Below are 16,373 nucleotides of genomic sequence, written 5' to 3'. Positions count from 1 at the left end.
CAAAAACTGTTGGATTTTTATTACTATAAAACACCCTCCTCTGTGCAGAATTCAGATTAAAATTAAAAGGTTGTGTCATAGTCATGGTTACACAGCAGTATTTCTGTACAAGTTGGTCGTGATCGACTTCAAGGTCAACTTGTTGACTCAGTAGCCAAGTATCAATAGGGGAGAGAAATTTATCTTCAGCTGTTAATCCACAGACAGGATCTGTCCTTCACCAGCTCAGGAGTCTCATTTAGACTTAGAACACTGGTTTGCCTCTGCCTTGCCAAGCCACACTAAGCAGCTGTATAAAATGAATTTAAATGGCATGCATCAGAAAAAAATCTCTTCCACTGGGGCCTAAAATTGATGTTCATTAACCAGGGCAGGATGATCAAGATCTGAGTGTCAGCCAGTTATACCTAGGTATCATCCTCAGAGCAGACCACCACCCTTTTCATTAGAAAAGATAAAAATCACATAAATGAAAGTGGTGGCTGTGGAAGATACTAGGTTTACACCATTTGAATTAGCCTTTGACCTCATCTTGAGATCTGCTTTATGTTAAGCTTAGATTAATTTCTACAGTTACATAATACCTTCCCTGTAACCTAAAATCTTACAATGTGCTAGTCTGTCCTCTGCATGCAGGCCAGTGTTTCCCAAATGATGACTAGCATGTCAGGCTAGAGAAAAGAAAGGTGTTTTTAAGACCTCTTCATTGAACCTCTTCATTGTTTCACACTGCCCAGGGTGTTCAAGCTTGCTCTGAGTGAAAGTTCACAGCAGGCAATGTTAAATAACTCTCTAGTACCCTGTGTAGTAATTCCCTTCATTTTCAGGAGGAGAGTGTGAAGGAACTACAAAACTGTGTTTTCCTTTTTATATTTGTCTTGTCCTGGTCTCAGCATAAGCATCGACTGGTGAGGACTCTATGTTAAAGACCTAATATATCCATGTAAGAAAAGACTCTTCATAACTTAGGTTGACATTGACTGAAACCCCAAGGGCTGGTTCTGCTGCTGGAGACTGGAACCCAGAGGAGACCTTCAAGGACCAGGTGGCTCCAAAAGATCAAGTCTTTTATCACACTGTGGCTCTTCTTAGAACCATACATGTATCTATTATAGTGATAGATAAATACTCCTGTGTGCACAAAACTGCAACACAGTAAGCCTTCAGTAAAAACAAACAGTTTTAAGCATATGAGATTGTGTTTTCCCTGTTTATGTGAAAGGCAGCAAATTTAGCCAATATCTTCTAGTACCAGCCAATTTTGATCTCCTCAGTTCGTAGATGCCCAGCTTGAATCTTTGCAGGAGTATGTGTGCACTGTCTCTGAGCTTTTGCTTCCTACAGCAAGTTCCTAGTTTAAAACTGATTATCAGGTTGGCACCTGAAGTCAAAAGACATCTTTAGAGCTAGATGCTTTTCACCATCACTTTCAGCATCTCTCATTCTAGCGTCATTCTGAGCATGTCTTCTTAGTAGTTGAAAGTGTGACTGTAGTATATGGAAAGGTAAAAACATAGTTGTAAAACAGCTGGCTTGCATGCTGTTAGAATTGTGGCCTTAGAAGATGTAATTCAGTGCTAGGTGGCTGTAAAATGTGCATCCAACTGGATGTTAAAATGAGCCTTTTGCTGGTGCATCTACAGTTATCAATACCTGAACTAATTACAACAAAATGAGTTTTGATGTGCCTACATGAGGAGCAATCCTATCTTTGAAGGCACCCCTTTGACCTCAATGTACCTTAATATGATTCTCAGGATTGCATGTTGCAATTTTGTAAATTAAAGCAATTTTTTTTTATAGATTGAGTGAATTTAGAATTCAGTGCCATTGATTTTAGAGGTGGCGATTCAGACAGTAGTTTATTAAACTGAGGAATTGGAAACCAGCTTTGCTATTTGCAGCCTCTGGTCACTTTAAATCCTGGCCATTGGGTTGCTAAATTGTGGTGGATATTTACATTATCTCCCGCTGATCCCCATGCGAGAGAAGTGGTGTTCAGTCTCTAAATTAATGTATGATGTGGCATTGCTTTGATATACTTTTAGGCATTCTAGAATGTGGTTCTGGTTCTAAATTACTTAGCAACTGGTTAGATACCACAGCCTCATTGTAGTGTGGTGAGAAGAATTTAGTAAGTTTTTAATCAGTCATAATACTGATCTAGAAAAGCTGCACTGATATTAGAGAATTTCTGTTGTACAGAGAAACACAATTAGCATAAATTAGTTTAAAAAGTGCATTCTAGATGTCTTCTTCTTAGTCTGTGCATGTGTATACATGCACATGCACACTTGCACACACACAGTCACACTAACCTTCCATCAGCTATTTCTCTCCTGCTATGTATGTATAATTCATAATCCGTGTTGCTGGTGCCAGCAAAGCACTTTTTCTGTATTATTTTCTCCAACAGCAGGGTAATGCAGCACTGCTGATGGACTAGAAGGTACCGGTGAGGAAATACAGTAATGGACATGGTGCATTAAAATGTCAAAAGGCAAAAGAAGGAGGCGGAAATGGGGAATAAATTTTTTAAAAAGAATAATAATATAAATAAAACCCAGGACTGTTTTAGTTGTTTTGCATCCTAGTGCCTGTCAGTTTTGTGCAGTATTTTCCAGTCTGGCCCTTTTGATCTTCAGACTTGGGTTTAAAATTCTAATTGTGATTTTGAAAGCTGCAGTTTCGTAGCAGGAAGTCTTGAAGTGCTCCAGTAAAACTTACCGTCTTTAATCCTTGGAGAGAGTATATGTTTTCCATTGTTTTCCCTTTTCCCCTTAAGCTTGGAGGTGCTGTTCTTCTCTGCTGGGAAGTTCGGTGGAGTGCAGGAAGGTTAAGTACTCATTCAAGTTTCTTTGCTTATTCAAACCAGGCTACTTCCAGATGAAAGGCTGCCAACTGTGAAATCCCCAAAGTAAACTAGGCTAAGATAGGACTGGTAGCCATAATTGGAGCCAGGGCCTGCGTTATCTGTTGCCTTTGAAATAAGCCCCTGGCAAGAAAGGCTCTTTCTGCCTGGTCTTTTATTTAACATTCAGTCACACGGAAGGAGTTGCTCCTGTTCAAATTCAGGCCATTCACAGTTCTCCAGGCTCAAGCTGTCTGGTCATTTCCGCTCTGCTCCTTAGAGATCCTGATGGGTCACCCTGAAATGAGCCCCACTTGTAGTTTCAGCAGGGTGAAGTGGTTTTGCTTCTTGGCCTAAATGGCTGTATTGTCTCTGCAAACCCCAAATACTCCTGTGCTGGCTCCACCTGAGGCTGGAGGAGATTCAGTAATAGCTGGAATATCTTCTCCCCAAGCTCAGCTTCCATGTGATTTGAGGGGTTAAAAGTCCAAATACTAATGCTTACTGTAACTGTAATTTCTAAGGAAGCTATTAACCAGTATTGACATATTTCTCTTCTAAAGGATCCGTGCTTCTTTCCTCTTCATGAGAAATAGTCATTTGTATCAAGCTGATTTTTTTATTATTTCTTTTTTTCTTTCCCTTGTGTTTTACTTTTCAAAGCAGAATCATGTATGACTTTTTTCTATAATGTATTAGGAAGGAGGAAGTTCAGCTCAGCTTATATGTATTTATTATTGTACAGGGAAAGCTAGAAATCTTCTGTGATTATTTTATTTAAATGGAGATGCATTTTATGGATCAGCTCAAAATTGCTGATAAAATCATGTAAGAATTGGAAGAAACTTTACATGCTGAGCTAACCATAGCCATTTCTTGTGGGAGACTAAGAGAAATACATTTTTATCTGGAATTTTGTTTTACTAAAAGGTAAATCCATCATTTTGGAGCCCTGGTTGTCACCATGCCGCAGAGCTCTTGCAGGCAACCAGTGATTTGGGGAAGCATTTTTTTCTTCTTTGGACTCATCAATCAAGTCGACTGCTGTATGCTGTTCGTGCCATTAGAGATTAACCACAGACCTCAAGAGTCCTACTCTTTTCCTCCTTCAGAGAGTAACCATTCTTAAATTGTAAAAGCAGGAGTGTGTTGAGAAGGAAGCATGATTTTCAGTCATGAATGAGAATTTTCACTTACCTCAGAGACACTTCTAATTCGATTAGTATTGTGTCAAGATTATTTTTGGCTTGATTTGGTTGTGTAGGAGATTCACTGCCCTCTGTAGAAAGAGTAAATATTTTGAAACAGAATTGCAGTGTAGGACTTCGTGTAGTTTATTGACATTCTGCCTCGCCTCAGGGTCAGATGTTACACAGAAATTGTGTACCTTAAAATATGATCTTCAGGAAATTAAGAATGCAGTACTTCATTAATTGATATTGTATAAAGAATAAGGGAGCATCTTAGATTGAGTACTCTTTCTTAGGCAACAAAAACTATTTCAGATGAGGAAACAGTTTACACAGTCTGTCAGAAGATCTACTAGTTTAAATCACAGAAGTGGTTAGGAAAAAAAAAGCCAAAACAAAATAGAAGAATAACCATCTGTTTAATGGGACTCATGAAGAAAGCTAATTCTGTGACTGCACTGTGTGATTTGGCACATAACACTGTGCAAGTACAAGACTGTGATTGAACAGCCTAAGATTCTTGTGACAGAAAGGGAGAGACATAAAAAATGGTAGGAGGGTTTCTAGTTTTAAAGGGGGTTTAAGGTTTTAGGTTCTTTTACAGTGGTGATATTTGAGAGAAAAATAAATTTTTTTTAGCAATGCTGCCTGGGGAAATATGAGTGGGAAGAACCCTTCACTTTGTTGATGAGCTCAGATGGGAGCACCCGTTCTAGCTGGACATATAAGTAGCCTTGTAAGAATCATATTAAATAATAACCTAACAGCATGAGATTTTTTTAATGATGGCTGTCAATCTTACCAATACGTTAAATACCTGTTGCAGTGGTTGCAGTAGGTTTCAGGCATCTATTGAGACAAAGATGAAGAAGAGAGCCAACTGAAATCATGCTGTCATGTGCACTACATTGCTCTTGTGAAACTGCCCGGTGTGCCAGAGAGCCGAGACTGATGGTAACAGTGCTGGTAATAATATTGATAAACATATAACTGCTCCAGGCCATTGGGCAAAGATAGGTGAGTGAAAACATGTCTGCTGGGAAATCCCTCTGGAGAACTTCCTCACCATGCTGCTGCACATGCACAGTTGCATTCAGCATCCTGCTGTCAGCCAGATGACATTTTACTATGAAAAAATACACTGAAGAGCTGGCATGAAATGATGAGGATTTTATTAGATTTTCAGTTGGTTGCTAGCACAGTGCAGTCCAAGGTGCTCAAAAGCAGGGCGAGGATGTGACTGAACATGGTGGTGGGAGACAGCATCCCCGGGTGAAAGATGAGGGAGCTCAGGGATTGAGCCTCTCTCAAGACAGTGTCCCACCAGAGGAAACTGAGTGAGTGAATAATTTTCTGTAGCTTTTTAACACCACACTTTGGTGACCTTCTGGCTGTTTATGTGCTGGGAACAGACTCTTGCCACATTCAAGTAATCTTTCTGGGAGAGAGTTCATAGGGCCTTCCGACTTTTTAATACAGCTATTTATAAACATGCACAGAAATAGAAGATGCATAGTGAGAGTTGTATGAGTCATTCTCATTTTGATATCAAGTCACACTAAACTAAATCACCCTTCTTGACATTCTGGTTCAGATTGACAGCATCATGCCATACAGGGCAAATTTCTTTTTTTCCCTATAAACCCGTTCATGCATGCTCCTGCTTGCTGGACAGATTAAAGCAGCCCTCTTTTATGCATCACGCACTCCACTTGGGCTAAGAAATGTATCCCCTCAGTGCTCAGATATCACATCTGATGGGGACAGTTGTGCAAGCAAGTTGCTGTTAGAGCTGCTATACAAATCCATGTGTGGGGAAGGTTGGCAGAGGTTACCAAGAGCAGAGCTCTGATGAGTTTACAAGCCATTTGACTTGGCCCACTTTTCAGTCATTCTCTGCTTTCTGTCACACAGCATTATATTCTATTTATCCAGTACAGGTTGCACTGAATACCAAGAGCTTAGTTTGTTCTTACACAAATAAATTCAAATATGGAAGTGTTGCTGCACTTGCAAGAATGCTGTGCAATAAAGGCATTTCAGGGGTTCCCTGTGGGTTTGAAGAGTGGTGACCAAATGCTGTGGTCACCATGAAATTCAGACCAAAACCACTTTAACACAAATGGAACTTTATAAAAAGAAAATCAAATGGCTGCAACCTGCAAACAAACAAACAAACAAAACCCTACAATATTTCACTATCACTAAATGCTTTTCAGTCACACACCCTTCTGTCATTAGGATCAAATGAAGTTAAGGATTTATTTTTAATAGACTTGCGCTGTGTTTTCCTCACTGTATTCAACTACTTTATTATTCTTCTGGCCTTATTTTAGATGATTATTAATCTTGGATCTCCTCCTCAGTTTTTATTATCTGTAAAACAGGATAGGGAGATTTATTCTGATCTCAGCATGCATTCAGCTGTGCAAATGTTGGGTAGTTGTGTTGTTATTAACATCATTACTCGTGAATTACATTGTGCCTCTTATGTTGCTCTTCAAGAGTTTGATGTGGTATGACACTCCTGTTCTGTTGGGCTTTAAATGGCTACCAAGTAGGTAGCCTGTCAGGCAGATGTTTTCACTGGAAAAATGGTTAATGTGATGACAACAGCTTGTAAACAAACAATAAGTTTTTGTGACTGTTTTGCTAAGCAGCTCAGCATTGAATCAGTGTGGTAGGAACAACTAATTTTTAAGTTTCTCCCCCCTCCTTGATTGTTCTGTAGTAAAATCTAAGCAATGGAGATGATGCTAAAGGCACAAGTATTTGTGTAAATCAGAAGAAAAATAATATATTTAGAAAGGCTATTTCTGTTACTCTTTTTACAAGTATCTTGCACAATAATCTTTGGATCAGCCAGACGAAGAAAACAGTCAGTGTAAGCAGTCCGACTGCAGCGGATGACAATTTGCACTATCACATAATTACAGTGCTGAAAATATTCCCCCATTTTAGCGTTGCCATTTAGGCCTGATTGTTGAGAAGAACAGTTTTGTGTTAGTTCTGTGTACCTCCTGTCAGCAGACACACATACACACACACCCCTCAGTACAAATCTGGATGCTTTTTCATTTGTGTGTGCCAGTGCTTTGTCAGTGTATTTCAGAACTTTGGCCTTCCATTTGCACACAAGTACACATGCACAAATCTAAAATTTTCTCTTTCCTTCTAACTTGAAAAAAGGCAAAAAGTCCTGTGGCAGCCCTAATACCTGTCACATCAGCAGCTTTCGTGGTTGTTTTTCTAAAACTTTGTTGTTACAATTGCTGAGCTTCCCCACTGAACAGAGGAGGACATATAAGTCCAGGCTAGTATACTTGCAGTATAGTTAGTAGCAGCTAACTAGAAGATGATACTTTGTTTTCAGATACAGTGATGTTAAATTTGTTTGTTTTGTTCACATGGGAACTGCCTTCAATGCCATTTTGTAGCTGCTCAAGCCAATATTCAGGCTTCATTTGTCTTGGCCTTTGCTAAGAGTACTATGAACCTCCAGGCAGAACAAAGTAAGCAATGTTGGGGTTTATTTTCCCTTGCTCTCTTCTCCCTCCTTCAGTTCTCCCATATCCACTGACAACAGAAATGGTTTCACTTCTCCGAGGAAGCCCATAATGTAGCAAGAAGGAAAATCCATAACAAAAAAGCATATGTATCTGCCTGCACATGTTTATGTGTAAATTCTCCAGGGAGAAAGCATTCACAGGTCTCACTCCTGAATTACTCTCATTATAATAACCCATTTGGTGTCAAAGTGTGACAGATTATAAGCGCTTAAGGCTAGTCCCAGCTCAAGACAGATTTAAATAAAGTACTTCTGGTTATTGTGCAGGTCAGTGTGTTTAAATAACAGCCCCCCCAAATCATACTTTGACATTTAAAAGAGAGAGGAAATATTGTCATGCTGCAGACCTGGCACAGATAAGCACAGGGCAATTTGGTCAGTACACTGTGATTTGTGAGTGCAGCCTAACGCAGTCATTTTCACAGTTTGTAATCAAGTAGCCACCTTAGCAGTGTGTCAGCATTAAAAGAAAAAATGTTCCTTTTAAAATGTTTACACAAATTACTCCCTTGAGGTGCTGCAGTGCATTGACTGCAAAACTGATGTAGGTTAAAGATCTGGAGCAGAAATGGCAAACTTGTGGGCCATTTTTTTTTCATGAGCCAATTGCTCAGGTGGCCAGGTCACAGTAACAGGATAATTTCTCAGGTCTCACACCTAGGGCAACATAACTGGGCGAAATCCCTACATTAGGTGCACTGTGTGGCAAGTGTCAGGAAGCTCAGTGCCATCTCTTCCCTACCTGAGCTGTGTGCCCCATCTCTGCTCTTGTCCCTGTTGCACGGCTCCTTCAGCATCACCCCATTGTGCCACATTTGGACTGGGGCTCCCCCAGCGTTTGGCCAATGTGGCCACATCAGAGCCTGGCCTAACTCAGGGCAGGGTGCACGAGCTGAGGAGCTGAGGGAAGGCACATGTCTGGTAGCACCCTGCTTTGGAAGCTTCCCTGTGAATCCCTTCCTTCCTTCAGGTGTATCTGGCTGAGAGGCTCCACTTGTGCTAGAGGGACCGTAACCTGTGTTTGCCCTAGGAGTAGCAGCATTCTGTGCATCTCTCCCTGCTCCTTCTCCTGCATCTCTGTTTTATCTGCTTTCTCTTGAGTACCTACCAACCTCCTGGCCCTAAAAATCTTTGGCACCTAGTGAGGATGCTCCCAATCCTTTTTCCTTCTTAATTTCCTTCTACTGTCTCCTTCATTTCCATTTCTTATGGCCCAGAATCTCCTCACTTCCATCACTTCTAAACTCTCCACCTCTCAAGCTTTCTTCTGTTCCCTAGACATTTCCATGTTGGACTCACCTCCTGTGCTCAGGCTGCCACAAGGCTCATAGAGAAGCTGGATCATTTTTTTCTGGCTGTACAAAGGGCTTTGCTCCAGTGTTGCAGATTGAGAGAAGAATACAAGGCATCAGATGCCTCTTAGGAAATCCACAGAAAGTTTTAGAACTTGATCTCTCTGTACACAGGAACAACCTGAGCTTTGACATGTTTCCATATGAAAAGTTGTGTCTTCATTTCTTGTCTTGTGAAGCATAATCCATTTCTGTCATCGTCCATAGCTAAATTACCACGTATACGTCTGAACTCAATTTTGTAGTGAATTCATACTAATTCAATAAGAAGGAAGATGACAGTATAAGTCTAGCATAAGGTGACAAATCTGAGGAGGTACTAAATCACATATCAGGAAGTATTAAGCACAAGGGCTGTAGAGTGACTTCTGTGTAGCAGTTGGAGACATGTAAAACTTAGTGAGGATTTCAGGTCCAATTAAAGGAAGGCATTTCAGTATAAGAGACTGCTCAGCAGCTGTGATCACTTGTGCTACTGTGTATTGTCAGTGCTGCTCTTTCTAACAATTTCTTTGTTCTGCTTTATAACGATGACCAGATCTTGCATGTCAACTCCTCCTCTTAAATACATGGACTTCTGCATTAGCTCAGAAGACACAATTAGATCTGATGCTGCTTGTTTTGCAGAGAAAAGAGATTAAATGCAGATTAAGCTTTGGGTAGATTGCAAATGAAGGAAAGCAAAAGATCAGAAGAACCTCTTAAAAGGAAATGGTTTGAATTTGAGCAGTTGTACTATGGACCCAGGAGTACACGAGACTGTCAACAGCACAGTGAAGCTGACAAGCTAAAATCATAGGATCATTCAAGCTGGAAAGCAACCTCAGGAGGAACATTTAGTCCAACCTTCTCCTCATCAGGCTCAGCTTAGAGCTTAGGGCGTTATCGTGTTGAGTCTTCAGAATCTCCAAAGACAGAGATTGCCCAGTCCGTTTGGGCCTCCAGATCTAGTCTCTCACTGTGTTCACTGGGAAAATGGTTTCCTTGCATCCAGTCTGAACTTAATGTGTTTTCACTCTTGCCCAGTGTGTCTTGTCCCCCACCATGCCCACTGTGAAAAGGCCAGTTTCCTCTTCTTGCTGACCTTCTTTTAGGTGCTATGGAGCTGCTGTAGGTTCCTCTTGACAGTTGTCTGCCCCAGGCTGAATGAGGCCTTATCCTTCAGCCCCTCCAGGGTGAGTGCTCAAGCCCTGGCCATCTAAGGGGTTCGTTCACTGCTCACTCTAGTTTATTATCATCTTTTCTTTTCTGGGGAATCCAAAACTGAACTTGATACTCTAGATGGAGTCCAGCAAGTGCTGAGGAAGGAGGGGATGATCCCTTCCATCCCTTCCAAGAGTTTCTTCCGTCTCCCAACTCTGTACCTCATCACACAGCCCAGGATGTTGTTGGCCCTCTTTGCTGCCAGGACAGTCTGCTGGCTTACACTCAGCTCTATCTGCCAAGATGCCCAGGGACTTTTCAGGAAAGCTGCTCCCTGTAGTCAAGTCCCAGCTGGCACCACTGCAGGGGGCTTGTCCTTCCCAGGTGCAGGACCTTGCGCTTGTCCCTGTTGACTTTTACAGGGTTCCTGTCAGCACATTCCTCCAGCTTGTCCAGGTCCCCTGAGGTGGCAGCCCTTTCCTCAAGCATAACAACTGGCTCTGGCATTATGCATTGTTAAATTGTCAACAGAGTAAATAAGCCATAGAAAGCAAGCAGATCCTCTCTTCCCACTTTAAATCTCTTACAACTGCTGAATTCTTGAAGATCTACTTGTAGCAGTAGAGCAGGAAGAAAAACTTGTAGGCTTAGAGACTGAGTTTAAATTGATAGGATAATCCCAAATTTCTATTGGCCTGGCTGCTTTTTCTTCTAAATGGGAAAAATACATTATCTGGGATCAAGGTATTGCAAGAGCAGATACTCTAGCTCATACACAATGCAGGGTTTCTCTGACCAGTATGTTTTCTAACATGTTGCCTGCATGCAGACATGTCAGGTACTGATGTTTCCTTCATTCCCTTGGAGGGTAACTGTATCTCACCATGAAGACATCTTTTCATTATACTAAACTTCAGTGTTTCTTTTCTTAATTTCTTCCTATTATTCCTAATGCATTGTCCCTAAACAACCCAGCCCTTGGTGTTTATGTGGCAAATACTGTAAAATTGTTTACTTAGCTGGGTTTGTTCTGCTATAAAATTCATAGCTGGACAGTTGAATTTTTGCCATTAGATGTCACTACATGCACAGCAGACTGTTTTTAAAAGGCTTGATTTTTATTTAGCACCCCAGAAAAATGGAGAAGGGAATTGGGAGATGTAGGAGAGAGTCTGGTACTGTAGTATGTTGGATATGCCTTAACTAAAAGCAGCACAGAAGGAAACATAAGATTTTTGACTTAACTCCAACAACCAACAGATGATGCTGTGACCTTAAGCATATATAAATATGTTTAGCAGCTGCTGTGTAACATATTTATAAGTGTTTAGTGACCTGGAGGTTAATCAAAATGAGTTTGGTGATCTCAGCTCAGTTCTTAATGGACTCCACTTCATATTATAGCACTGATGCAGCACAATTTGTCACAGTCGGCAGTCTTTACTCAAAGGAGGCCTACTGTGGAGTGAGAATTAAAGGCTGAAGTAATACCTGATTATTTCTCCCTAAAGAAAACTTTCCATTCCAAACCATCATAGAGCAAAATAATATGTGGAGGAGCTCTGTACTGCTCACTGCACCCAATCTCAGAATAAAACAGCATTTACTCTGGCAGGATGTCCTTTCAGCATTACTGAATTAGCTCACGTGTGCTGCGGGTCAGGGCTTTGACAGGGGGCCGGGAAAGGACGAAGTCCTGCCAGGGATGGTGCTGAGTCTTTTCACTTGCTGGGCTCTTTCCAGAGATGGAGAGCTGTGTCCGTTCCAAGTGCAGCATTACATAGGAGGATGAAAGGGAAAGGTATTGCCTTGCCAGATGAAATTTCAGAATTAGGCTCTGCCATTCAGGTTCTTCTGAGTACAGAAGCAATTTTTTTAGACTTCAGTTGTTTTCTTGCTGCCCTGGCCAAAGCCAGTATATTCTTTTTTATTTAATTTCCACTTTCCGTCTGAACTGGAAATAGTTTCCTACTTTTTGATTTAAAGCTGTTGTACAGCAATATGCTTGCATGAGCTGCAATTGAGATTGATGTCCATAGTGGGTAACATGAAACAGGTTGTACCTCAGTTTGAGACAATGAACAGCCCCACAGCTTAGAAGATACACATGCTATAGGAAGTAATAGTGTTGAAATATTAGTAGGTAAGGACCAATTTCAGCTTACCTGCAAGGTGTGTGTCTCCTGTGTATTTTTAAAGTAAAAGAAGCACATTAAGGAGATAGATACCTGTAGAGACTTGCCTTTTCCAGAATCCTAGCCTTAGTCCATAAAAGAACCTCTCAAAATCTATTACTTCTTTTTTAAACTGTGAAAATACACTTGCACATTTTTTTCATCTTCACTAGTAATTTTACCCAGTAACAGAAAGGATCTTGCTTATCCAGTGTAGAAAGCATTTTTCGGTTAACTGCATTTGTTGAAATATAGTTTTTTTCAGCTAAAAAAGGAGGGTGGGGATGTTTAAGATACAGTATTTACATAAGAAAAGCTTGATTGTGTGACTGAAATAATTTAAAGTTGTTGCCAAATGGTTCTGCTCTTCTCTTTTCCCTTTGTAATTCTCCCTTGGAGCATTGCACCACTGTGCATTTTAAATCTTTTCCCTCCACTTCTCCTTGCAAGCTTCATCTGGGAAATGACATTGTATGGCAGTTATCTCCTTCATATCAAAAGAAAGCCTTTGCCTCTGTGCAAGAGTGAAGAAAAGTTTGTCTTCAGAGAGCAAAGGACAAAACTGACTTGGAAAAAGATGCTTTATTTAGATAACACGTTCTCTTTTCCTTTGAAGAAATTCACAATGTGTCAAGAAAAATTAGGCCAAATAGTGCTTTAATGGTCTTCCTCCTATACCTCCTAAAAAAGAAATCTGCTTCTGCCAATTGTGTTAAGAATCTGCCATGAGTTTGGAGAAGACAAGAAGCCACTGAAGTTACTCAGGGTTCTTAATTTTGGAATTGTCTTTTTTCATTTGAATACTGTATAATAATTAAAAGCAGAATTTCTACTAAAACTCTCATCTTGCTACCAAGACATTCAGCTTTCCCTTTGTGTAGGATGAAATTAAGTGCTTCGTTTTTGTAAGGAAATAAAAGTTGACAGGTACTAAAGCTGTGTAAAAGGGTGGTTGCTTTCTTGTTTCTTTTATTTGGAAAAACAGCATAAATTTACAGGGGGCACACTGAAGAAACAGGTCTGAGTTTTGTATTTTCCTATGTATTTTCCTATGAATATAAAAGTAAGTATTTTTTCCATGTGTTCTTATTTATAGATATGATTTTATATGTTTAAGTCTAACTCATATACATATGATAATACATGCAGTCTTCAACTATACTAAGAAAAGGTAGGTAATTGTTTTATGGATTAAAAGAATAAAAGGTTACTTTTTAAGTGAATCATGCATTACATTGGGTTACTGTGCTTACTTCGATTGGATTATTTTCTTCCTTGTGCCTCAGTTGATCTACAGAGTTTGACAAATCAGGTACCGAGCATACTTAGATACTTTCTAGAACTTAAAAGTAGATAAGTTTTAGTCTTTAAAAATACTTGGTCTGAGTATGTGGAGAATCTGAATGTGTGGAGAATTATACAAGGGCTTCATTTAGGGTCGTTTTTGAGACACATTTAAGTCTCAGTTATAAAAGCGTTAAACAAATACGGGATTAAATTTTCAAAAGCAAAATAGTCCTGCTGAGGTTTCTTGTTTCAGCAAAGTGGAATATATATGGAGTTTTTTGAAAGATTGGACATAGATGACACATACGGATGAACACTGTCCAACGCAATAACAAGAGATGCAAAAATCAGAAACTGAGTCTATGGTACCCATTTTTCTTTTGGTCATTTTGCTTTTTATTAAGCTCAGGCAGGTGAGGGTTGCTGTTACATGGTCAAAATGGTGAGAATGGCAATGCGCTGGATTTTTTTTTATGCCATGCTAGGTTCTAATTTTGACTCCTGATCACATTGGTGTCTACTCATAGGGTATAATGTGAGCTGTATTTTTCTTTCAATTGGTGGTGACACAGAAAGACTCTGTATACCTCTCTTGAAATTAGTCTTCAGTCCAGTTCTGTTTCACATGTATGGTAACTAGCTCAAGACTAATTCAAACTCCCCACGTAGGTAAAATGAACTAATTGCCTGCTTTCTCCTTACAAACAATAGGTGATGTGCTCTGTGACAAACCACAGCATCTTCAGCAATGAGGTATGTAATGAGATATTGTATGTGTGCTTTCCTCTCCTAGGCAAGGCAATTTTCCTGCCATGAATCAGAGCAGCATTATGGGATCCAGCTCCCCCTACACTCAGCCGATGAACAACAGCTCTGGCCTGATGAACCCGCAAGCTCCTCCTTACAGCATGGCACCTAACATGGTGAACAGTTCAACAGGTAATGGTGAGTAGCCTTCCAGCAGTGACCTTCCTCCATAAACCTGCTTAACAGTGTCAGCCCAGGGCTGGTGGCAGGGGAACATCCTTCTTCATTTGATTCACCCCTGTTGGGTAGTTTGGAGTGATTTGAAATTAGGCTAAGGTACGCGCCTTTTTTTTGTACAGTAACTCATACGTTTTTCATTAAGTCCTTCTGCACAGCGCGTAGATGCATACAGTGCTGATGCACACAGAGTCCAGCGTCACTCAGACTCAGCCTGACATAGGCGTTGACTAGCCAGTATGTATATTTGTGTGTATGTGTCTGCAGGAAAGGGAAGGAGAATAACTTCTTTTAAGAGGTTGCTTTTGTTTTTCAGCATCTTACTTGCTAAGGTTGCAATTTCAGATATTTAATGTGGTAGTCATTTAAAAAAAGAGATGAGCACTTGCTCTGACTTGAAGATGCTGTAAGTTGAGCACTTAACATAATTATTCTGTTTGAAAAACATAGGCCATATTTACTGTTTCCAAAATTCATATAGGGTTTCCTCATTTACTTATTTAAGTATCAGTTTATAAAATTTTATCATAACTTCCTTTTGGAAAAAAGAAAAAGAAAAAAAGGAAAAGGGCATATTCAATGTAGCTCCTGGATTTATCCTTCATATCATGACTTACGAGTTCAGAATTGCTTGTAGCTTTCTGTGTGTCTCTGAAGACAGGTGAATGTAGTTCTGTGCAAATGTGCTTCATGGTCCATATTCAGCTTGAATTCCTAACAATTACCTCCTTCAAGATAATACTTCAGCAAAGATCAATTCTTTGATTGGGCTGTGTTTGGATGGAGTTTCAATGACCCTGAAGCGGATCCTCCCAAATACTTATTCCAGTCATGGAGTTTCTGTGCATGCTTTACTGATTACATTATCCCTTTTAGAAATGTTGGGGTTTTTGAAGTTTTTTTCAGAAAGCTGAATAGGTTGTGCTAAGGTAATATGATGTTGTTTCTTAGTTGTTTTTGTTTCTACTTCTGTTATTTCTGTAGAAATGCTTTACTACCTAAACTGTGTCTTACCAAGAGCCTTGGCTTTGGTATCTTTTTCTCTACCCCTCTTAGCCTGTGTATTTCCTTCATCCTTTGCATCTTTCCGTCTTTTCTCCCTGTAAATTCTATTATGTTCCTGCTTCTTTGGAAGAAAATGGCCACAGTGAGATGCTAGTGTCTAGTATGTCCAGAGAGTTTCTTTCCTCTACATAGGAGCTGCTGAGACACTGAACAGTGTCTTATATTTCAAGAACATTATGTTACCATTTTGGTTAGCTGAAGAAGCAGAAAGGAAGCTGCTAATCAGTAAGATATAAAAAAAAAAAAAAAGAGAGAAATTAACAAAAAAAAAAAGGCTTTTTCCAGTGCTGGCCTGGAAGCTGTTGGCTAGCCCAGACAGCACACTGCACCATCTGGATGAAGAGGGACAAGCTATTGAAAAGAGCATTAGATAGTAGCTTGCTTTTTCCCCACCAGAGCTGTCCCAGGTAATATTATGTTTTGTTTGTCTAGTTATGTGTTTTGTCTGGCTTGCTGAAATAAAATTACTTCTGAGCATTGAAACTGTGCTATAAATTCTGTTTTGCTATTAGCAGAAGTAATTTTTCCACCCTTTTCCGTTGGCCCCCAGAGCTGCAAAAATAACCAACAGCAAACAGATGGCAGAGTGCCCTGCCTAAGAAGATTTATGTATTCCTAAGGAATAACCAGTTTAAAGGAAGATTCACAGAGGTTTTTTTGTTCAGATAATTCAGCCATTCGTTATTTCATACAGTGGAAATCTGTTCAATGCAAGACCATTTATCCTAGCAGTCTTTTGTATGGGGTAGTCATACTCTT

General features: G+C 40.0%; 1 protein-coding gene across 5 annotated transcripts in view; it reads left to right on the top strand.

Annotated features, from left to right (window-relative positions):
• Positions 1–16,373, top strand: part of LOC121673552 (AT-rich interactive domain-containing protein 1B-like) — a 206,718-nt gene that overhangs the window by 171,308 nt on the left and 19,037 nt on the right. For 4 of the 5 annotated variants that reach the window (XM_042046924.1, XM_042046925.1, XM_042046927.1 and 1 more), the window contains one exon: positions 14,359–14,510. In XM_042046924.1, coding sequence (XP_041902858.1) covers positions 14,359–14,510 — 152 coding nt within the window. The remainder of the gene's footprint in view (positions 1–14,358; positions 14,511–16,373) is intronic. The other variant, XM_042046923.1, reaches the window with a different exon arrangement.

This window comes from Corvus kubaryi, unplaced genomic scaffold, assembly GCF_017639235.1.
Source record: "Corvus kubaryi isolate FWS band 111438036 unplaced genomic scaffold, C.kubaryi_AGA036_p1.0 65499, whole genome shotgun sequence".
Taxonomy (NCBI): domain Eukaryota; kingdom Metazoa; phylum Chordata; class Aves; order Passeriformes; family Corvidae; genus Corvus; species Corvus kubaryi.
The sequence above is the reverse complement of the archived record's forward strand: the minus strand, read 5'-3'. Positions and strand labels throughout refer to the sequence as shown.